Consider the following 23,871-nt stretch of genomic DNA (forward strand, 5'->3'; position numbering starts at 1 on the left):
ATTTTTTCTCCCTCCCATCCTTCCCCCATTGAAAAAAGAAGAAGAAGAAGAAGAAGAAGAAGAAGAAGAAGAAGAAGAAGAAGAAGAAGAAGAAGAAGAAGAAGAAGAAGAAACTCTTTTGCAACAACTGTGTGTGGTCACCAAACTGATCCCCGCCATTGGCCACATCCAGATGTCAGCCTCTCTTGTAGCCTGGGTCACCAGCTGTAGCAGGAGGAGGCGGGGAATGCTCCCTCGTGTGGCACTGGATGCTGGGACTTGGCTGGCCATTTCACTGATCCCCGATCTCGCATCTCTCAAAGTCATTTGTCTTTACGGTATCCCTTGACGAACATCCTCTTGGTTCTGCTCTCTTCGCTTACATCAGGCCATCTGGGTCTCCCCTGGCTTCTGCAAAACCTTCTCCATCCCACAGTCACGTCTTAGAGCACAGTCATTTTCTGTCGTATTCATCGGCCATCATATGTTCATTCTATCCCATCAATGAGCACGCCTCGGTTTCCAGTTAATTCCTTGGAAATGTGTATCTCTTGCAGACTCAGCCCTTTTCACTGCTTTTGCACGTGACCCTGACCAACCCCTTCTCATTTACCTTCTGGATGTGCCAACGGGACTTCTTGGACAAGGAAGCACAGTGCAGGTCTTGCTGTGGCTTGGAGGGATTTTAAGAGGCAGGCTGCTACAGAGGCGAGAGCTCTGTATTTGGAGACAGGGGGATGTGAGCTCACACCTTGACTGTGCCAGGATGGGCCACTCTGCAGGGATTCCACTGGACCTCCCTGCTCTCACTTCCCTTCCTGCTGCAGGGGCCCATTCCCTTCACACTCCCCACCCCACTCCCCCGCTACTGCCCACATACACCTGTAATGGAATTAATCTGTAAGGCTGGTTTGGATCCCACCTGTCTGTCCACTGTGTGTGTGTGTGTCTCCCTGCCAGCCTCCCTGTTGGGCAGGGAAACGAGAACACTGGAAATGACAATGATAATAACCCAAGGCATTGGAGCAAAGTCTGAAAAGACACAGAGAAGAAAAGGAGGAAAGATGGGGGAAGGGACGCGTGTGTTGTGCAACTCGTTTGCAAACAAACCACAAGGAACTGAGCTTCACATTTCTGTCTGGTCATTGTTTATTCTCCAGAATGCCATGGGATGCTCATTTCCTCCAGCCACCCCCAGGGCCAAGCTTTGCAGCCGGGCCAAACAGCAAGGCCCTCACTGCCCTGCTTGGCTTCCCTTCTCCAGGGACATCTGTTATGACTTAGTGGTCCCACTCAGCCTTCTCAAATTCATGGCAGCTTCAGACTTGGACCTACACAGTGAAATGAAAATGCTCATCGTTGCTGGAGCCTCCCAGCCACAGCCACCCCTGCCCTGGGACCTTCCCTTTATCTGCTCAGATCCTGGACATGTCCCACACAAGCCCCCTGTCCAGGGGTGGCTGGATTTTTGCTGTGCTCTCCCTTCCATCCATCACATACACCTCGGGTTTGGAGTGGTAGCCGAAAAGAGCATGTTCATCCCCTAAATTACTCTGACGACTCAAGAGAACGTCTCCATCTCTGGATAAAGCTTCCCCTTGTAAAATAAGGAGCCAGTCAGTGCTGGCTGGCTGCCTCTCCTGCCTCCCTCAGAGGACAAAGGCACGTGCCGGACACCCAAACAAAGGAAGGAGATAAAGTTGGAAGGCAGCCCTTGTCCTGTTGCCCCCCTGAGGCTCACTGGGTGCCACCAGACGGGCCTCTCCTCCACGGCTCAGTGACTCTCCCAGCTTCCCCAAGTCATCCTCTTGGTTGAATTTCTGGGAGTTTTCAAGAGAAAAGCAGTGAAGAATGTAAGCACATTGAGGGCTCAGCTTTCTCTTTCTATTCCCAGCACCTAGTTCAAGGAGTGGCACACGGCAGGTATAACACAAGGTTAGTGGATTTAGTGAACCAGTAGATGGGGAGCATTTTGACAGCAAAGACTATTTCATTCTCCTATGTTGAGGCAGCTGGGTGGTACAGTGGATAAGGCACCGGGCCAGCAGTAAAGAAGACCTGAGTTCAAATCTGGCCTCAGAGATTTACTAGCTGGGTGACCCTGGGCAAGTCACTTAATGCTGTCTGCTTCAGTTTCTTCATCTGTTAAATGAGCTGGAGAAGGAAATGGCAAAACCAGTCTAGGATCTCTACCAAGACAATCCCAATGGGGTCACTAAGAGTTGGGCAAGATGGAAAGGACTGAACAAACTAGGGACCGTGATAGCCTCTACCTGCCAGAGCTGCCATGAGGAGCGAAGGAGATGAAAACTGCAAAGTGCTTATCATGTGCACGGCACACAGTAGGTGCTGTATAGATGTTATTATTATTATATTGTATTCACAGTATGAAGCACTCTTGTCATAAATGCTTGTTAAAAGCAGTTTCCAGAGGAAGAAATTCAAGCTATGTGAAAAAGATGCTCCAAATCACTGTAAGCAGAGAAATGCAAAATAAAATGACTCTCAGATTCCAGCTCGAATCTATCAGATTGGAAAAGTTGACAGAAATGAAGAATGACAAATGCTAGACAAGCGGTGGAAAAATGGGTGCACCAATGCATTGGTGGTGAAGCTGCAAGCTGGCTCGACATTTGGGAAAGCAATTTGGAAAGACTCCCAGAAAGCTATTTGACTGTGCAAACACCCTTTTGACCCAGCAAATCTGTTAGGAAAGCTGTACCCCAAAGAAATCAAAGAAAGAGGACAAGGATCCCTAAATATAAACACATTTATAGCAACTCTTTGTAGTGGCAAAGTATTGGGGAATGGCTGAACAAGTTATGGCGTATTAATGCCATAGAGTGCTGTAAGAAAGGATGAAGAAGGTTTCAGAGAAACCTCAGAAGACGCGCATGAACTGCTGCAGACTGAAGTGAGCAGAACCAGGAGGTCGACGGATACAATAACAACATGGCAAAGACGTACAGACAAGTCGGGAATTCTGACCACGATTCCAGAGGACTCCTGAGGAAGCCCGCCACCTGCCTGCAGAAATGCAGACGGAAGCTTTGGCCCGCGTGGGAATGAGTTTTGCTTGACTATATGTGTTCGTAACAAGGGTTGTTTTTTCTTGTTTTCTCAAAAAGGAAGACAGGAGGTGGGTGAGAGAAAAGGTAAATGTTCACGTGAAAATAAAACACAATGTAATTTAAAGAAGAAAATGAGAAAAAAGGTTAGTTTAAATAAAGGAATAAATGTCTGCTGATTGACTGAGTATCTGTACCAGCTGAATGAGCGCTTCTCGAAGGCAGGCAGTGCCTGTTCCATTTTGCCTGGGTCCTCCAGAGCTGCTTATCGACTGATTTCACATGAAACAACAGATGAAGAGCCGCAGGAGACAGAGTGAATGGGAACCCAGGAATGTAGGTATGGGGCTGAGAAAAGCCCACAGCGCTCATTTCCTTGGGATGGAAACAGCCCTGGGAAATGGGCCCTGAGGATAGAAGCCTGGTTGTTGTCCCTGGCTCTGGACATCCCCATGTTGGGGTCCGGTGACAGTGGGGCTGACCGTGGCTCAGCAGACCAACAGGAGCTTGGTAGGTCCCAGTTCTCTGCCTCCCTCCCACCCCTCCTCCGTCAGTGAGAAGGCAAGCAATATGACGCCCATTATACAGACAATTCACTCTTGAACGGTGGGAACGACAGGCACGGAGGATGTCTCATCCTATCCTCCTCTTCTTCAGTGGAAAAGCCGCGCCCTTCTCCATCTGAGGGTCTGCCAGCGGGGCCTGGGGCCCTGCACACACAGCTCAGAGCAGGGCCGGGTGGCCCCAGCAGCTGCCTCTGCCCAGGGGAATGGTTGAGGCAGGTCAAGCTTGTCTGGATGGACCCACAGTAATGCCAGCAAAGGAGGGCTGTGGCGAGCACGTGCTGCCCGGTGTTGCCGGGTCCTCTCTGGCGATCTGGGCTCGGCCACCTCTGATCAGAGCCTCCGTGAGGGCATCCTTGCGCAATCAGCATCCTCTGCAAGAGCAGCTTCCCTCTGCCTTTGCTTTCCCAGCGCAGTGCCTGGCACACAGCAGGTGCTTGCTAAATGCTCAGCTGAAGGTGTTTTGCCTATACTTTGTCTGCCTTTTGTGAAAACTGAATAAAAATTAAAATTTGGAACCACTTACCAGTGTTAGAGCCCTGCAGGGCTTACAAGCCTGGCGGCAGACCGGGGAGGGCTCCGTCAGATGCTACCCTTGAAAGAAAGGAAACTCCTAAGTGGCCCTGTCCCCCACTGTCTCTGGCTCCTCCAACCACCTCCATCTTGGCCTAGGGAAGGAGCATGGGCAGTCTGCGAACCACCTGTATTTGCTGGTCTCATCACTTGGCATGTGGGCCACTTAAGCTGGCTATGCCAGGCAACTTGCTGGCTTGGCTGGACTGGGAGCTGGCTCGTCCTAGACCCTCCCCTTCCCCTTCTCTTCCTCCTGCTCCTCCTGTTGCCTCTGGGGACCCTGGAGCCCCTCATTTGACCACGGTCTGTAAAGGGATTTGAGCAGGAGAGAGGTGGGTGCAAGACCTACCTCTGCCACTCACTAGCTAGGTAGCTGTGGGCAAGTCCCTTCATGACTCTGAGCCTCAGTTTCATCCTCTGTAAAATGGGTATCCCCATACCTCATAGCACTGGTGTGCAGAGCTCAAAGGAGACCAGGTCTACAAAATGCTTTGGGATACAAATGCCAGTCATAATTATGGTTGATGGAGAAACTGAGGTTCAGGACCCACATCCTAGGGCCCCCAAGTGCTACCAACAGTAATAGACACTTCCTCCCCCTGAATCTTCGTGCCTGCACACAGGCAGAATCTCCTTCGGCACTCACAAGCACCCTGGCAAGCAGGTGTACAGCGATTCTGACACCTGTCTTAGTTGTGGAAACTGAGGCTCGGAAAGGGCCTGTGACTTGCCAAATAAATGGGTCTTCTTGTGCCCCGCCGAGCCCTCTCTCTGCTGAGTAACAAGCAGGAAACCAGAACCCAGGCCCCTGAGTCTACGTCTGACCTTTGCTCCCCTTCCCCCCAGAAGGTGGGCTCTGGAAATGCTAGGCCAATAGCCAACCCCTGTATCCTTCCCCTTCTGCCTCACAAGAGCCTGAGAAAGAGGGTAGATGGGGCTGGGGGTGGAGGGCTCCCAGAGCACTTACGTGTTGAGAGCAGGCATGGTGGTTGTGGGCCCCATCATGTGCCGGATGGCGGGCTGGAAGCCTGGGGCCTGGGTCATGGCCTGGGCTGGAAGCAGGGAAGGCCATATGGGGTAGCCTACCAGGGGCAGAGAGGCAGGGAGAGCCTGCAGGCCTGGGGGGCTGTAATGGTGATGATGGTGGACCGAGGAAGCCCTTGGCTTTTCAGCTCGGAATGCCAACTGTGGATCCTTAGCACATAAAGTGACCAAAAAGGGTAAAAGTGAGTTGCAAAAGGTCCTCAAAACCCCTTTTTCTTGAGGCAGCTAGGTGGCCCAGTGGATAGAGCTCTGGCCTTGGATTCATGAAAACCTGAGTTCAAATCCAGCCTCAGACACTTGACACTTACTAGCTCTGTGACCCTGAGCAAGTCACTTAACCCCAACTGCCTCACCAAAAAGAAAAAAGAAACCATAAATAAACAAACAAATAAATAAAACCCCTTTTTCTTGCAGTAGGTAAAAAGGTTTAGCCATGAGGAGAGGAGTGATGGTCCCAGGTCAGCGTGGCCCACCACTCCAGGTGACACGGATAAGCCCAGGGGACCCCAGGGGAGCACTGCTGCCATGTATAGAAGGAGGCTGAGAAGGGGAAGGAGGTTTTGTCCAGAAGGGGGCAGGATGGGCATGGGAGCCATCCTCTGCCCAGCAGGAGAAGGCTTTCCCGGGGCTGACTCCCTTCTCAGATTCTATCGCCTCCTGCCAGGAGACTCTGGGCAGGCAGCTTCACCTCTGGGTGTCCTGTAGCAGGAGGGGGTTGCCTCGGACGGACCCCATAATCCCTTCCGCCTCTGGTCTGTGGACCTTTGAACCTACCTGGCTGACTTTGGGACTAAGCCTCAGTTTCCCCCTCTGTAATGTGAGGGCATCACTATTAAGCCAGAAGAGATTGGATGTCAGGTTAATGGTGGGGCTACTGTTGAGAATGGCCCCGAAGTCTCTGCCCACCTCTAAACCAATGAGCTAATGCCCCTGCCTGTCACCGCCCCTCGATCCTGGAAGACCAGGCCGGCAGCTGAGTGCAGGCCCAGTGATGGGCAGGCTGACCATGAGGCAGCATCCTTCGACTTGGAGAGAAGAGTCTGTTCTACAGACTCAAGGTGACCGTGGACCTCTGAGGGCCAGGGCCATTTCGGTTTTGTCTTTGCCAGGTTGGTGTCTAGTAAACTTCAAGATACAAAGCAGGTACTTCATAACTACATCCTGAATTCAATAGGGTTAAAAATGGCTCGTCTCTATCCAGCGCTTTAAGATTTGGAAAGCACCTTACATAGATCTTCTCATTTGAGCCTTGCAAAAACTATGTTAAGCAGGAGCTCTTAGTAGCCCTATTTTACAGATGAGAAAACTGAGGCTGACAGCAGTTAGTGACTTGCCCAGGGTCACACAGCTATCAAGTGTCCGGGGTGGGATTAGGAGAGTACCCCAATTGAAGACAATAGCATCGCTGGGAAAAGGGGAGGGCTGAGCAATGCAGTGTTCAGAGAGCTGGCCACAATCATGAATTCTACCCCCACCCGGGCCCTTTAAAGAATGTTCCTAATCCATCTTATACAGTCTTGATTTTATGCAAGACTTAGTTCCCCCAGAATATTTGTGGTAGAGGCAGGTGACGTGAATGGAGAAACAGTGAAACTGCCTTTAAGAGACAGACAGAATTCAGGGAGCCATATGAGTGCCTGGACAATAATGTGGAGTGAAGGAAGACAGGGACATCAGAGACTGCCTCCTGTCCTAGGCTTGGGCTCAGCCGGAGTCAGCAGGCTACCTCCTGCAGAATTAGCCAGAGAGGCCTGGCTCCCCAGGCTAGTCCCCATGGAGCAAGAACAGGATTTGGGGAGCACTGACTGCTAGGTCCAGTCATTTCCATACAGGGCAAGAGCCCCCCCAGGGAGAAGCCCCCTCGTCTAGAGGCTGGATGTAAGTGTGAATCATGGCAGCTGGGCAGAGTATGGGTGCTCATCTGGTCAGTGTATCGGCCAGGGCATCCTTGAGACACTAGTGCCCCCAGCATGCAGACAGAAGCCAGCCTCTTCTGACTTGTCCCTGCTGTCCTCATCCACCTTGACTGAGCCTCCCAGGCACACCTACCTGCTGAGCAGGCCGAAGCCAAGGCGGGTTCATTTCGTTGGCGGGAGAGGCCATGGGCGGCAGGACTTTCAGCATCATATTCTGCATCACGATCTGGTGCATCTGTGCATTCTGCATCAGCATCATCTCTACCATGTCTGAGACAAGAGAGATCCTCAGGGTCAGGGCCAGAGAGAGAGAGAGAAAGGGAGTGGGAGTGGGGGAGACAGAGAGAGAGAGAGAGAAAGAGAGAGAGAGAGAGAGAGAGAGAGAGAGAGAGAGAGAGAGAGAGAGAGAGACAGAGACAGAGACAGAGAGAGACAGAGAGAGACAGAGAGAGAGACAGAGAGAAGCGGGGAGGGGAGAGAAGGAGGGAGGGACAGAGAGAGAGGTGGGGGGAGATCCTTACCTTCCTTGACGCTCCCTGACCTGGGGGCAGGGTAGGCCTGGGCTGGGGGGATCTGAGTAATGAGGGGCTGCTGAGGCAGCTGCTGGATGATGGTTGCCGGGGGCTGGGGTACCTAGGAGTGTTCAATGAAGGTTTCTACCCCAATCCTCTCCTGTCGGTCCTTCTCACACCACTAACGCCTGCTTCACAGGCCTTCATGGAAATGGAGGATTCAGAACTGAAAGGGACCTTAGGAAACGCCAGGTCCACAGGAGGCACCGGGCTTCCAGCCTGGTGGGCGAGGGGTCCCCTGCCTCCAAGTGAGACCCTCCCTGCACTTAACCGCAGCTGGCCCTTGAGACAAGGGCTGACGGTGGGGACTTCCTCTTGGTTCCCAAAGGCCACAGCTGACAGAATTCTCAAGGAGCACAGGTCTCCTTGGCACCGGATGAGGCATCCAGCTTCTCAGCATGGAAACCACAGGCTCTTTTCATCCTACCTTCCCCACTCTGGAGGGGCCAAGTCCTCCTCGGTCTGCCTCCGGGGTTGCCCCTTCTCAATCACGACCCCCCAGGACATGCTCCTGCTCGAGGGGCTGGGGTGCACCAGCCCAGAGGATCGGTTCCAGGAGCCTCCGGAAAGTCTGCCTGTTCCCAGGCCCCCAGGCCCAGGAGAACATAAGGTCCTGGAGACAGTGACCGGGTTATGTTTCCCCTCAGTGCCCAAAGTATCCAAGAGGCTGCTCACACATGCAGTCTACACAGAACACACAGTAGGAATAAATGTTGGAATGCTGACGTGCTGCCTCTCCCATGAGTTCCCCAGATGTTAGCACCCATCCCTAAGTTAGGGTGCATTTACTTCCCAAAGATTTTGTTTATTTAAATGTGCAAGTTGTGAGAATCTAAGCTTCCTGAGGGCAGGGAGGGTTTGGCTTTTGCCTTTGTATATATACTGTGCTTAGCATAGGCCTGCCTTGTTGATTTTCCAAGATGACTGTATGAGAATCCAAGGGAAGGAATCCTAATCCTCCCACTAGATGGGAGAAAACCTGATGTCTGGAAATATGTGAAGAGTGATTTGAGGAAAAGAAATGAGATTTTGCCCCAGGAGCGATTGGGGGAGTGGGGAGGAGAACTACAAAGAGCTGGGTTGAGACTTGACTTTAGCCGAAACCTTCCCCAGAGTTCTAGCTATTCAGTGAGGTGTTCACTTCTTCTTCCCTGGAGGGCTTCGTGCAGAGGCTGAGTGACCACTCCTTTCATGCATTAATTAGCCGGATTCAACGGCCACTGAGGCTTCTTCCAGCTCTCACATCTGGGCATTCCATACTTAGTGCTTACTAGAAGACACACCTCTACTGTTACTATTGGCATGGTAAGGTGGTGTCCCTCTCTGACTGGGACAATTCTGTTGGAAGGTACCAAAACCAGGGACAGTTGTGTGAGAAGCAGCCCCGAAGAAAAGAGGACTGAGAGCAAAGATGGTCTCAGTGTCTTCCTCGCCCCATCCCCACCATTTAATTGATATACGATTGACAGGAGGACTTATTCAGTAACTAGTGGACAAGTATATATTGCCTGTTTGTGGCTTGGATGACTGAAGTGGGGATTCTGGCTGCTCACCACAACACAACATAGAGGTGAGTTATTTCACACAAAAATTCCTGCTTTGGAGAAGACCAAAGGGTCTGAGCGGGTCTGAGAAGGGTCCTGGCAGCTGGGTCTGTACTGCCACCTCCTGCTGAGAAAAGTCTGCTGGAGGAACATCTTTGCTACTTGGAAAAGCTGATTCTGCATTTGCCTCCTCTAAACTGCTATGGACTGTCAAAGAACTGGTGGAAACTCCTAGCGACCAATCTGGGAAAAGTCTGCCCTTCCCCTCCAGGAGTTCTGTTTGGCTGAAAGCACCGCACCCCCCCCCCCCCCCCCCGCCCCGGCAGAGGAGCAGGCAAGAGGCTGACCCTGGCACATGGCGCCCACTCACACGCGGCCCCCATGCTCAAGCCCACTCTCCCCCACAAATACTGGGTACCAAGGGCCCAGGTAGGCTCACTGCACGTCCCATTTTAGCTGTTCTTGTTTGCCTTCTGTTTAGCGATTCTGATTAGGAGTCAATGGTGCCCTTGGGAGTGTGGGAAGCATACGGTGAGGTTGCTGGCAGTAGGAATGTACCCTTCCCCACGGTGACTGTTAGGACCCTGAGACTGACGAGTCTGTCAGTGTGAATGTAGCCAGCCCCAGTCATTTGGGCACCACACTCCCACTGAGCTATTGCCACCACCTGCCTCTTCCATTGGGCTGAAGGCTTTCCTGAAGAGAGGGAGCAGAGCCATTGCTGGGGAATCCACTCAAGGCCCGGGGGTCACCATTGCCTCTGTGCACCTCCCAGCACCTGAGTCTGAGTCTGGGGAGAGCAAGACCTTCCTTACCATCTGCTGGATGATCCTGGGCTGCTCTGGCTGAGGCCCTGCAGGGAAGGATGGGTAGATCTGGACTGGGGGCACCTCTAGGGGCACCTCTGCTCTGTAGCTTCTTCTGGGGTTCCCTCCCCAGCCGTAGGGCCCAGAGAGCTCTTCTAGAAGGTGTTGTTCCTGCAAAGACAGGCAGGGGAGATGGGCAGATGCTGGCTGGAAGGCAGATGTAGGACTAGGGAGCCCACCGAAGCGGGAGGCGCTATACACATGCTGGTTATTGATCGGTAGTAACAGTAACTGATGGCTAGCAATGACAAGAACCTCCCAACTGACCAAAGAAAGGCTAAATCACAACAGCTGGCGTCTAGACAATTCAAGGGAAATCAAAGCAGATGATGCGGGTAAAGCGCTCAGCATCGTGTCTGACACGTGGTAGGCACCGTCATCAATGCTTATTCCCTTCTCCCTTCCCTTCCCTGCAAAGAGCAAATAGTATGTCATGTGACCCTCACAACTGGCCTGGGAGGGAGGGGCTATTATTATTCCCATTTTACAGACAAGGAAACTGAGGCAGGCAGCTGTGAAATGACTTTCCCTCGGTCATACGGCTAGTAAGTGTCTGAGACAGGATTTGAACTCAAATCTTCCTAAGTCCAGGTCCAGTGCCCCATCCTCTGTGCCACTCAACTGCCTTGGCATGGTCAATACCACTTTGGTGAGAACTGTACTTGAGTATTTTGAAAGTCAGTGTCCCAAAAGTGCTTTGAGTATGAACCAAAACACCTTCAGTAATCAATCAATCAGTCCATTAACAAACACTTCTCAGGTGCCTACTGTGAACCAGACACTGTGGCAGCTCCTGAGGACACAAAGGCAAAAGTGAAGGCTGGGACAGCCAGGAGGTGCAGTGGGGAGAATCAGCAGGCCCTCCTGCGCTGGAATCCAGACTCAGGCACTTACCGGTTGTGTGACCCTGGGAAAGTCAACGCCTCAGATGGCTCACCTGTAAAAGGGGTATGATCGCCCCTACCCCCCAGGATGATTATGATGCCATGCACAGCACTTGGCACATGCTAGTCATAGTAGTGTTATCACATGTGTACACGTGTCCTCATATGTGTGCATGTATGGATCCAACCACAGCCAAAACACACACTACAAATAGAGCCATGTAGGGAGCCAGTGCACGCTGCAAGCGGGAGGGCAGCCGTGGCCGCTGTGTGGACAGGGCAGATTCAGTCCTCCCACAGCCAACAATCAAGGGGAAGGGCTGACAGAGCTCCTACTGTGTGCCGGGCACTGCGCTAAGCACTTCTTATAAACATTATCTCATTTGAGCTGCCCAACAACCTGGGATGGAGATGCTGCTGTTATCTCCCCATTATGGTTGAGGAAACCAAGGCAGACCGAAGTTAAGTGACTTGTCCAGGGTCACACGGCAAATAAGTGTCTGAAGCCAGACTGAAAACAGGTCTTCCTGAGCCTCCTGGGCCAGCACGCTATCCACTGCGCCAAATCAGGTATCCTGAATGTACGGTCCGTTAGGGTAATGGGGGTGATTTTAGGAAGGAAGTGGGTTTCTGTCCTGTCCCTGGAGGGCTGCCTGCAAACTGAGGCAGATGCCCTCCGGCCAGGTGGGATGGAGAGGGGAGTCTTAGACCAGATGCCTCTGAGATCCCTGACAGCCCAGAGACTGGGCTTTTATTGCTCTCTGGGGCCTCAGTGGTACTGATCTGCCTATCTGTTTCCTCTCTGAAGTCTATGGTTTATAACACGGAAGGCAGACTGCTGCCCCTTCAGGACTTCAAACCATCGGCCACGAAGGGCCCAGAAGAAAACCCTGTCCAGTGGGGCACGGAGGCAAGGCACTGGGTGGGAGTCAAAGGGTTTGAGCTCAGTTCCCAGCTTTACTGCTGGCTGTGTGACTTTGGGCAAATCACCCGGCTGGGCCTCAGTTTGCTCATCTGTAAAATGAGAGGATGGCCCCTGAGATTCCTTCTATGACACAAGGGGAAGGGACAAGGTCCCACAGGGAGGACCCAGCAGAGCAGGGCCGGGGGACGCATCCAGTGACTCAGTATCTTCCTCTATGAAGAGAAGGCCTCACACTGGCTGGCTGGAGATCTCCTGGGATGCTAGCCTTGTGCCCCCAGGACTGTGCGGCCACCATGAGCATACCCGGAGCTTGTGCAGCAGGTCTTTCCTCCTCCTCAGGGCGCTCTGTAGGACAGCATCTTCTCCGTCATAGCTCCCTGGGGAAAACAAGGCACACACTGGGCTTGGCCCTTTAAAAGTCCTCCAGAGAGGAGCTCTCTAAGGCACAGTGCTGTGTAACACAACACAACGCAATTCAAATATTCGGCCACACAACACGACACCACACAACATAATGCCAGCTGACACAGCAAGCATCTATTAAGAGTCTGATGGGCGCCTAGTGCTGGGGGCAGCTGACACAAAGACAAAACAAAGTTGTCCTTGTCCTCACGGGGAGGATCACAGGATCCGGTATTTCACTGCCATAGGGAATTCCCAGGTGAGGAAATTCTCTCTTCCAGTGCTGGCGACTCACAGCTGTCAAGGGTTGCCGGGGACCCTGGGAAATTAAGGGACTTGGCCAATGCCCCACAGCCAGCGGCGGAGGGGAGGGAGTGTCAGGTCTTTCTGGTTCAAAGGGCAGCTCTCTCCCCACTATACCCTATGACCTCTGTATTCAGATAAACCCACAATTTCTAACTCTGTAGAAACATCTGGACTCGTAGGAGATTGGGGAGGGGGCAGAATTCCATGGAAGGCCTAAGTTCAATTGTTCATCGGCCTCCTCTTGTCCTGGGCGATCCTGGCCTTGCTTGACCTTGGCAGCCTCATGATTCCCACCATGCTATGCACAACCTAGAGGATCCTTCTCGTTCATGAACGTGCATTTATTCTGTCAACAAACAGTGTTGCTGAGTGATGTGAAGGAATCAATAGCTGGTGAACGAATGATCGGTAGAGCAAGGCCCTGGGGGCAGTGAGGGGACATGGGGTCAAGGGCACTGAGGGTCCTTGGAAAAATGACTTGGCCTTTGAGGGAAGGGCGCCCAGGCCCCCGGGGGAGGTGGAGGCAGCCCTTACTTGGCACAGGGAGGGATGGCTCCAGAGTGTCTTCCATGTCTTCTCGCTCAGCCTCGAGTTTCTGTGGACAAAGAACGTGCTGTGAACCCCATAGGGATGCCATGGACCAGGCTGGCTCGAGGGTGGGGATCTACACTGCACGGAATGTATACACCTCAGGCATACGTTTGTTGTGCAAGGACGCAGGGTGACTCGAGGTTGTCGGGTCAGGGTCAGGTCTCGCTGCATTTGGGGAAGCTTGAAGCCCCTGTGAAGGGTGATCTAGAGAGGGAAGAGGGGGACCTGGCAGATCATTTGGGCCTTTCTTCTCATTTCACAGAGACTGAAAGGGGAAACTGAGACTCAGAGGGAAAGGGACAAAGTCACACTGGAAGTACGTAGCAGAGCTGTGTCTGGTTACCTCCCTTCTGCCTGCCCTGCTCTGCTTTTCCAGGACCTTCCAGAAGAGCAGCCTCTTAGAAAGCGTACTGAGCCCACCTCCCCTGGAGCCATCCTTCGATGTCCTGTCCTGGCACAGAGGTGATCGCGCTGTCACCTGAGCAGCAGCCTAGGTACACTGGGAGGCGCTTGCCACCAGTTTGGCCCCGGGAGAGTGATTCCCTTTACCCCAGAAAATGCTGTGATGCCCCGTGGACTGAGGGAGCAGCAGCAGCACCAGAGAAATCATGCATAGAAGAGGAATGGAAGAGAAAGGCAGGCCGGGGGAGCCCTGAGGGGAAAGCCAGGCTTCTTATGCCTGGAGAGCCAAGGGCGTAACCTTCTGGAGATGCCTAGACTTGTAGTCTGGATTCGAATCCTGCCCCTAGTATGGTGGCTATATCTCTGTCTGAGCCTCACCATCTTCTATGTCAAATGGAAGTGATAATTATAATATGTACCTCATCGGGTGTTGGTAAGGTTCAGAGAAGAGGCCATGGGCTACAGTGGAAAGAGTCCTCCTGACTTGAGAGTATGAGGACCCAGTTCAAATCCTGATCTACTGGCTACCAGTGCGACCTGGGCTAAGTCACTCCCCTAGCCTGGCTCTCAGTTTCCCCCTATATGAAATGAAAGAATTCGATGATTGGCCTCAGGACCTCCCAGCTCCAGGTCTGGGATTCCTGAAACTTCTTCACACCACGGGACGTTGGAGGAAAACACCCATTTATCATTCTTGTTATCACCGTCCCACGTGGAGACCCGTCCTTCAGGGAATCTCCTTTGCTGGCCCTGAGAGACCCAGCAGGGCAGGTTTACCCATGCCAAGGGCTTGTCCCACTCTGGGGAGCATACCTGAGGGCCAGGCAGGCAGCCACCTCCCAGCAGGCCCCTTGCCAAGAAGAAATCACAAGAGGCCCCTAGAGCCAGAAGGGACCTCGGAGGCCCCAAGTCCAACCCCTCCCCCCCATTAGAGTATGAGCCCCTGGCAACAGGGGCCATTTCATCCCCAGCCCTGGGGGCAGAATAGGCACCTGACCAAAACTGGATTGACTGATGGTCTGAGAGGAAAAGAGCCAGATTGGAGCCCACATCCTCCGACCACGGGCCCACGGCTCTTTCCTCTGCACCACATGCCTGCCCACACTTAGAAATCCCACCCAGCCCTGCCCTGAAAGACTGATGATCCCCAGATCCAGAGGCAGGGAGATTTTAAGCTGGCTTTTTTCCTCTTGGAAAAACAAAACAAAACTGTCCTTTGTGATCTGATTCATAGGATGAGGTTCTAGGAGTAGGGAGAAGTTAATTGTGAAGAGTAAAATATTAGAGAAAAAGTCCAGACTGGAAACCAGGGCATGAAGCCAGTGAACACTCAGTAACTTACAAATGGGGCTGCCCTGGGGTCCTGGAGCTTCTTGCCAGGCGGGAGCCGCCTGAGCGCTGGCAGGCACTGACCCTCTGCGGCTGCCATCTGGGCCGCAGGGGCGTGAGCAAGCACTTTATTCGTGATCTGCATACATGTCAGACAGAGCTCATGTACGTTGCTCCTATCTGTGGAGGTACATAGTACAATCCTTCAACAAACACGAATTAAACACTTTCCACTGCATGTGAAGATGGGCAAGATTCTAGGGACACACATAGAACAGCCCCTGCCTTTAAGGAGCTAGAGATCCGTCTGTCTGTCTGCCCATCCCTCTGTCTGTCCATCTGCCTGTTCAATTGTCTGTCTGCCCATCCATCTCTCTGTTTGTCTGCCTCTCCATTTGTCTGCCTGCCCATCTCCATGTCCATCTACCTGTCTATCCATTTGTCTGTCTGCCTGCCCATCTGCCTATCCCTCTGTCTGTCCATCCACTTGTCCGTCTCTCTGTCTTCTGCCTGTCTGTTCATTTGTCTGTGTGCTTGTCTGCCACCTGTTTCTGTATCCCTCTGAGACATAAAGGTTTTAGGCTCACAGGACCTGAGGATCTTTAAGTCTTTAGGTCTGAAAGATCCTGTAGAGATCAGCCCACTTCATCCAAACCTCTCATTTTACAGACAAGGAACCTGACAGGGTGGGAATTGCCCAGAATCACACAACATGGGCAGCAGAACTGTGTCACCTCTCCTAGGGATTTTACATTTTTAGAAAAAGGTCACCGCTTGCTATCAAAGAAGTAAATCACAATGAAGGCATTTCTGGCATCAGGAGATACCTTCCTGGTGCTACAGGTCATCCCCTGGGCCAGACCACCCCTCGGCAGGCATAGCTGGCACCACCTTGTCTCTCCTCCCCCAGGGACAGATGTGGGAAAAGGTGGTGGGGCCCAGTCCTCAGCTTTGTCTGGAGTCAGAGGAACTGAGAACAGATTCTGCCTCTGACATCTGCTATGTGAGTGACCTTGGGAAAGAGGCTTACTCTCTCTTGGCCTCAATTTCCCTGACTATAGAATGAAGGGTTGGCTGAAGGGCCCTCCAAGGTTCCCTTGAGATCTCACACTGGGATGCTATGATGTCCCAAGGCCCCAACAGCACTGTGAAAAGGACCATGTAAAGGTGGGAGGGTGAGGATGGCACAGCCAATGCTTCTGTGCCCCTTCTCAGTCCTCCCACAAGATTGCAGCCTCCTCCACCCCCACTTCCCTCTCTGATGTGTGCCAGGCCTCCTCAGGAAGCAAAGTCCACTCTTAACCCGTGGTCCGGGTCAGAGCCAGGGGCCTAGGATCCGGGCATCCTGGGACCCTACAGCACTTTGGATTTGGAAGTTTTTCTTCTTTTCATGTGCTGCCAAAGCTGAGTCACAGAAGTGTGACTCCACCATGGATGTAATCAGAGATTTCTGATTGGCACAGGGAGGCCTGAAATTCCCATGGCCTGGAAAGGTGATGGAAATACCCACCAAGTAGAAGTCTCCTTGATTTGGGGAGAGGTCTGGGCACAGTCTGGCATCTAAACCCAAATGGAAAGGTGGCCCCTTCCTCTCCAGGCCTCCCAAGTGTAAAAGAATGGCTGTGGGCATTCAGGCCTTGGGTAGTTTGGGGCTCTTAGTCCTTCCCTCCAAGGTTGCCTGAGTCTTGTCTGGACAGATCCCTATACCAATGGCTCCTCCACAGACTGTTCAAGCTCCCTGAAGGCAGCCACTGTTTCTGTTTTTTCTTGATCTCCTCAGTGCTTAGGAAGCCCTTAAAATATGCTCGTGAATTGAATGGTATTGATTGGTAAGCCCAATAGTGGGTTCACTTGGGAGAAAAGGGGGCCAGCTTACCATTTTTTTCTTACAGTAATGATTTCATTGATAGAAGCAACTTCTTAAGGAGAAACTCCCTCTTCTAGTGCAAGTCAGCACCCATGTGGTGACTCCAAGTGATGCCTGGGCCTTGCCCATAGGCCCACTGCCAGCCCAGCTTACCTTTTCCAAGAGTTTGAGCTTCAGCCGAGTCATTTGGTCAGCCACCGATGAGTCCAACATGGCAGATGGCTGCCGGAGGCCAGGCCACAAACAGCCAAGGAGTGGGGGAGGTTGTACAGGCTGCTACTTTCCCCAAAACCTTCAGGAGCTGAGCCAGCCCCTCGCAGTTAGACTGGATTGAGTAAGTCCAGCCCAGAGATGGCCCTGAAGGCCTGTGAGAAGGTTGCAGAGGCCTTGGAGTCCCAGCCTCAGTGTTCTCTCAAGCTATTTGGAGGTTGCTCTGTTGCCCAGAGGGGTTGCTGTGGAGCTGCCCTCCCTGAGCATGACAATGGGCAACCCTGGAATCCCGCCCAGTAGGTAGCTCCAGGAGGCAGGTCAGGCAGGCCAACAAGCCTTGTTACTATGTCTATTACCTGTAAACAAGCTTTTCTCCAGGCGTGTCACACTGTGTAAGGTCACAGAGTCCTTGAAAACTGGAGCTCATACCAAAGCCGGCCCAGATGTGCCTAGGCCATGGGCCAGCCCACTATAAGGGCAAATGGGGAAGAGGCCAAGGTGAGTGTCGACAAGTGCCAGAACCTTGAGAAAAGGCACAGCAATGTGGTTCTTCATTCTTCCAAGACTCCATACAGATCAGCCCGCTGCTAGATGGTTCTCCACGCAGTGCTTGGGACATGCTGGCAGTGCCTAATAAATGTTTGGTGCTGCTTGAATTCATCTATAAAATGAGGCCACTGGACAAGACAGAAGTGAGCCGAGTTGAATATTTTGTTCATAACCAACATTCTTGGTAGAGGATCCCAACCACACCGCAAATAGAAGCGTATTAGAGACAGAAGCCCTGGGTTCACGGCCCAGCTTTGCTAACTTGGTGGCTGTATGACCTTGGCCAATGGCCACGCTGTCATCATGGGCTACTTCATCGTCCCTTCTAGCTCCTACCTGCTATAAGGATACTTCACCAGTAGCCATCATGGAAGTCATAGCTCGAGAGCCAGATGGGGGCCTCACAAATAGGGGTGCAGACTGGGAGAACCTCAAGTCCAACCTCCTCATCTTCCAGAAGAGGAAGTTGAGATCCAAGTAGGGGAAAGGACTTAACCAAGGTCACCTCTTCACACTCTCATTCTATAGAGGAATGTACAGCAGCCAAGAGTTTGTGGTTAAATCTGACTTTCCACATGAGTCTATGAAGTGCTGTCTTGGGAGGCTTCAGTGGTGCCCAGGGTGAGGGACTCTTATTTCCAAGAAGACTTCTGGAAACAAATATGTGATGGAGAAAGGGGAACAAAGAAGACAGGGATGAAACCTCAGGGCGACTTGAGGTGAAATCCTCTGATTGGCAGAGAAGTGGGCAGGAAGGCGGGGGCTCCTTCTCCTTCCTCTAAGGAGGCTTTTGAGGAGGATGGGGAATTCCTTGTGAGACATCTGCCCCTGAGGCCAGGCCTAGGCTGGGCACAGTCCAGCATGCAGATCATGCTAATGGGCTCAGCCCAAACCAAAGCTTTTCTTAGTTCATGGTGTGGAGAGAAAAGAACTAGGAATCTGTCTTGGCAACAAAGAACAACTTGTCTTTTTTTTTTTAACATCACAGTTGTTTCTGGAAATACCCACCCCCCTCTCCCTCCTCCAGACTGAACCTTCCCTTCTGTCCAAGAGGAATACTTCGCTGCATCTGACACTGATGCAACCCTTGGCCCTAGGAGCCCCCCACAGCCACCCCTTCTGCCATAAGGATCTAGTGCTGGAAGGGGCCTTGGAAGTCACTTCACTCCCCTCCTTTTACAGATGAAGAAACTGAGGTCCTGTTTTGAAGGGCCATGAATGGCTCAACTTTTGGAAATCATCCACTTCAAAATAAGGTGTTTGTGGACATGCCTGCTGCCATCACCTATTTTACCTGGTTAGGGGATTTCAGGAGTTAAATCTCTAAGAACAATTGTTTGACAGAGAAGAAGAGAGGTGTTTGGAAAGGGCTCACCATTTCCCAAATGTCCCAGGGCCCTTCCTGAGTCACCAAGTGGGTGCTGACTTGCACTAGAAAAGGGAGTTTCCTTCTTGAGAAGTTGCTTCTATCAATTAAATCACTAGTGTAAGAAAAAAATGGTGAGCTGGCCCCCTTTTCTCCCAAGTGAACCCATTATAGGGCTTACCAATCAACACCAATTCACAAGCATATTTTAAGGGCTTCCTAAGCACTGGGGATACAAAGAAAAACTTCTCAAGCTATGAGCTCCCATCAACCTTGGGAGCACCTGAGAAAGCGAGCTCCTGTTATACCTTTCCTTACTGTGGAGGGAGGCTCAGCCTTAAACCTCCGAGCCTACCCAGCAATCAGAGCATGGGGCGCCCACCTCACTATTGCTGGTATACAAATGGAATGCCTCAGATGCTCCCCACTGTTAGGATGAAGGGAATCCTGCTGGCCAGTTGGTTCCCTCATCCCTCTCTCCCATGCTGCTGCTGAAAGTTGGGGTGGGGTCACAGAAAGCCCACTTTCCCCAAGCCCCACCCTGCCATCCTCCTGCCCATCCATCCACCACTTTCCTCAGAAACCTGGGAGGTAGCAGCATGTGCACAGGCAGAGAGAAAGCCATCAACAACCTTCTCCCAAATCATTTTCATGAAACATTTGGAAAAATGGCCCCTAGTGAAATAGATTCTCTTCTCTCCCTCACTAAGTCACTTTACCAAGAGTTAGGAAATGTAATCTGGGCTAGCTCACATAATCACAGCAAGCTGGCCACTCAGTGGAGGATGGCCAGGGTGCTTTTCACAGGACCCAGTTTTGGGGTTTTCTTCCTCCCAAAGAGCTTTCCAGAGCTGTCCAGTCTCATGGCTGTAGCTTCTGGGGTGGCAGACCCATTCCTTACCTCTGGGTAACTGGACTCCTAAGGCTGAGGGCCCACAGCCATACTTGAAAGATGTTTGCTTAAGTGGTTGCTTGGAACCCTTTCTCCTTGATCAAAGTATAATTTCTTAAGATTCATGTCAGCACGCTTTTATTATGGTGGCCACACTAAGGAGCCTTTGTTTCAGAAAGATATTGGAGTCAGATGCACAGCCTTTACTCGGATCAAGACCAGTTTTCTGGAGTTCCTTTCCTCTAGGCACAGGCCCTTCTCATGTCTTGTTGTGACTCCTGCAATAGCCTCCCAGGTGGCCTTCCTGCCTCCAGTCCATTCATCTGCCAAGGACATAGGTCTGACTATGGCACTGCGCTCAAAGACCTTTGGGGGCCCCTTATTGACGACAGGATAAAATCCAGCCTCCTTCCATAATCAGGCTGATGTCCCACTATTTCCCTTTGCACATTGGCTGTTCCAGCCAAACCAGACAATTAGCTATTCCCTAGACTTACTGGACATTCCATCTCCCACTCTGGATATCTGTCCAGCTATCCCTCAAATAGTCAGTCAATAAACATTTATTAAGAGCTTCCTGGACTGGGCCAGAATACAAATACAGAGAAAGAAAGCTATAGCTCCTGCCCTCAAGGAGCTTACAATCTAGCCTGGGAGATAACATGCAAACAAATAGAGACAAAGCAAACTCTATAGGGTATAAATTTAAGAAGGGTTGGGGCCCCCCTCCCAGGGTTATTGCGGGCCTCAAATGAGATAATGCTTGTAAAGCACTTTGCAAACTCTGAAATGTTAGACAAATGCAAGGTATCATCATTATTAACATGTCATTTCCATCACACCAAGCTTTTCACTGCTATGATTTCTCACAATCCCCACTGCAGCCTGGTGAGGCCGGGGGTCCTACGGGATCTGCAGAATCTCTCCCCAAGCTGGGTGCCAGGAGCGGGAGAAGAGGAGGAACACATCCCGTCCCCTCCCTGCCCCCTAGCTGCCTTCCATTTGGGGCACGTGCTGTACTATATTTTGGGATCTTGAAGCTGAAATGTATCTCAGATCTAGTTTCAGAATTGGTCCGAGCTGACCTCCTTTCACTATCCTATTAATAGTAAATGGAAAGACACTCTCCAAAGGAGGAGAAAGGGTTTCATAAGAACAACAGCGGAAAGAGATTCAGCTCCCCTGTTGTGCGGTTCCATGCAATGGAGCATTCGTGCTGATGGGGGTCCTCCCATGGAGGAGCCCGTGTGATCACCTTGGAAGGATTTGTCACTTTGGGATGAAGTATTTCTTGCCCCCTCCCCCTACAATGCCTGGGGGTGGGGGAAGCCATTTATCAAAGCTGCATCCTATAGGATTGGTCACTAAGCCAGGAGGAGAGGACCTCCAAAAGCAAATGACTCATCTTGTCTCTCTCTTCCTTCCACTCTCCCTTAGAATAAGTAGCTTTCCATGAGGTCAAGGTGACTCAGGTCTTCCTGACTCATCTTCCTGACTTCAAATCCAGCCTCAGATGCTTAGCTTACTAGATATATGACCCTGGGCAAGTCACTTCACCCTGTTTGCCTTCAGTTTCCTCATCTGTAAAATGAGCTGGGGAAGGAAATGGTGAACCACTCCAGTCTCTTTGCACAGAAAATTGCAAATGGAGTCGTGAAGAGTAGGACATGACTGAACAACAGCTCAGTATTAATGTGTTCTTTTGCAGAATCATCCTCCGAAGAGAGTATAACAGGAGTCACATTGTTAGCACAGCTTGTTTCAGCTTTTCTATCCATGTGCAATTGTGGGTCTTACATGTTGAGCATTTCTTTTGTATAGAGGAAATAAATAGCTGTCCTATGTCTGGTTTATTTATACACTGAATATCTATTTACTCTCCTGCTTTAGGAAGGCCCTAGACCTCAGTCTAAGCTTTAAGTAATTTTCCCCAGGGCTCTGGGATGGAGATATAAGGAGAAAGAAAAAAAGCCAATGAGACAAAAGAACCTGACCCCTCTTTTGGAAGTGTGCCTGGGTCCGGAGATGAGAGGGACCCTTTGGTAGAGAGGAAGAGGGCTCAGTGCCCTAATTCCCTGATGGGCCCAGCAGTGGATCTGAGATCCCATCTACTTATGTTTTCCATCCAACAATACTGATTGCAGCCCATCTGTGTCTTCTCCCCTTATGTGGCTCTGGTTCCTCAGTACTCCTTGCCCTCAGTTCTCCGAAGATGATTCCCTCCATATTCTGGAAGCTCTTTTCAGGGCCAGCCCTCCAGCTATCTGTCTGGTTGTATCCCCTTTCACTTGCTACATAATGTGACCAGCTCACTTCCTTTGCCAATCACACATAGGTCCTTGCTGAACATCCAGATGTCTGTTGTACCCAACGGAGGCCCTCCATCCATGAGTCTCCTTGTGGCCCTCTAGGTCACCCACCATCTTGATTTTTTGAACACTGTGAGGGGCCATGACTCTCAGGCATTTGGCATCATCAGAAGAAGACAGAAGACAAGGAAAACAGTTTTTAAATGATGAGATCTGGGGCCAGGAGCAGCACTGGGCTCCTCACTGAAGGCACCCGACACCTCCTCAAAGGCAGTCGGCCCCGTGCTCTTCCTCCTCTTCAGTTCTGGGCTGGACGCACTGTCCATCTGCAGGACCTGGTCAGTCAGCCATAGTCTGGACACTAGGCCCCCTTCATCCGTTTAGCTTTTCTCCTGGAACTAGTTTGACCAGTCTCTCTCCCTTCCCAGGAGACTTAGAGGACTCTAGGAGTGGAATGTTGCATATGCCATCAGATATGGTCAACTAGTCAGCTGGTTTTCCTGCTGTTTTTTTTTTTAAACTTTGTTGCAGGGAAAGGATTTTCAGGTAGGCAGGGGAAGAGATATCTTCAGAAATGATGTGATATTAAAAATAAAAACTAGCATGGAAACAAAACCAAACAAATAATGACTTTGAAGGATAATGGCTGCTACAAAGAGACCCCTCTTTAGGTGACAGAGCATCTGATCCACCATCCCTCTCCTCCTGTCTGGTGAATTAGTCAGTCAGGTAAAGAATCTTTATTAAGCATTGACCATGTGCCAGGTGCTGGGCTGCTAAGTGGGCTTCCATCCAAGCCCTGGGATTTCTGGGACTCCTGATTGGTAGAGAAAAGGGAAAGCACAACCCTGTGCACTTGCTTAAGGGATTGCCGAGTTAGGGCTAGACATTCAGGGAGATCCAGGTAGACAGAGGATACTCCTGGAGGAAGAGTAGAAAGACCTTGAAATAGCAGACATGCATGGAAAGCTGGACCATCTTGTCTTTAGCCTTTCTTGAAATTCTAGAGGCTGCTAGAAAGGACCTCCTCTATATGAGAATGCTCTTTCTTTACTGGTTTGAGCTGAGAGCTCTCATTTCCTATCCTAATCTGTGGAACTTCTCTAATTTCTGTTTGCTGGCTTGAATCTATGGGTTTACTGACTGCTGGATGTCTGTGATGGTCTTTTGTGTAACCAGCACTGGGGGAGGTGAGAGTGAGCTAAGGGCCAGGGAAGTGACATTCCTTCTCAACCCCTCATCAGTGTAACCTTAGGCCAGAGGGCTATTTGATGGGGGCAGACAGATACTTGGTCTGATCAGCCAGTCAGATACACTGAAACTGGACTCTAGCACAGTGAAGTCATTTTGGTCCTCCTCGAGAATGCAGGACAGCCAACCAGCCAGTCCAATACCTCCGAGACTGGAGAAGAGGGCACCGGGCTGGCGGCATTGCACCAAACACTGTCTGGATGGAAGCCTGGTTACACAAAAGGCTACAAACCAGAGAGCACACCTTTTAAAGGGGAAAGACAGCAGCAGACTCAAGAATAAGGAGAGAAATTCAAGCTGTGAACTCCAGGACAGGAAAGGGCCAACCCAAAGAACTTCACGACCTTCCACCAAAGGAGGAAAGGCCAGTTTAGAATTACCACTCAGCTCCACATGCTCTCTACATGTGGCCCTGAGTACTGTGGGCATAAGCTTGAGCCCATGTTCCCCAGGGGCCGCGCAT

At 51.3% G+C, this 23,871-nt stretch overlaps 1 protein-coding gene across 4 annotated transcripts; it reads right to left on the minus strand.

Annotated features, from left to right (window-relative positions):
• Nucleotides 1-1,104: 1,104 nt before the first annotated feature.
• Nucleotides 1,105-18,193, minus strand: CUNH21orf58 (chromosome unknown C21orf58 homolog). 4 transcript variants are annotated; one of them, XR_013486759.1, is made up of 9 exons: nt 16,985-18,193; nt 13,177-13,237; nt 12,238-12,311; nt 10,075-10,236; nt 7,665-7,776; nt 7,277-7,413; nt 5,151-5,377; nt 4,137-4,199; nt 1,105-1,310 (listed from the first exon to the last, which is right to left on the minus strand). XR_013486759.1 is itself a non-coding variant. In XM_020973450.2 (9 exons), the coding sequence occupies exons 1-8, from the start codon at nt 17,042-17,044 to the stop codon at nt 4,159-4,161; spliced, it is 879 nt and encodes a 292-aa protein (XP_020829109.1). In that variant the 5' UTR covers nt 17,045-18,193; the 3' UTR covers nt 1,105-1,310; nt 4,137-4,158. The 4 variants fall into 4 exon arrangements, 2 of the variants coding, with proteins under 2 accessions (XP_020829109.1, XP_078010719.1); XM_020973450.2 differs by having other exon boundaries at nt 4,137-4,204; XM_078154593.1 differs by lacking the exon at nt 1,105-1,310 and adding an exon at nt 3,845-4,029 and having other exon boundaries at nt 4,137-4,204.
• Nucleotides 18,194-23,871: the final 5,678 nt, after the last annotated feature.

Source organism: Phascolarctos cinereus, unplaced genomic scaffold (genome assembly GCF_003287225.1).
Source record: "Phascolarctos cinereus isolate Bilbo 61053 unplaced genomic scaffold, phaCin_HiC Scaffold_5;HRSCAF=322, whole genome shotgun sequence".
NCBI classification, from domain to species: Eukaryota; Metazoa; Chordata; class Mammalia; order Diprotodontia; family Phascolarctidae; genus Phascolarctos; species Phascolarctos cinereus.

Coding starts and splice junctions, on each gene's coding strand:
- CUNH21orf58 (XM_020973450.2), bottom strand. CDS start 17,044: ATGTTGGACTCATCGGTGGCTGACCAAATGACTCGGCTGAAGCTCAAA. Junction 13,238..16,984: donor AGCTCAAACTCTTGGAAAAG/GTAAGCTGGGCT, acceptor CTTTGTCCACAG/AAACTCGAGGCTGAGCGAGA. Junction 12,312..13,176: donor GCCATCCCTCCCTGTGCCAA/GTAAGGGCTGCC, acceptor TGTTTTCCCCAG/GGAGCTATGACGGAGAAGAT.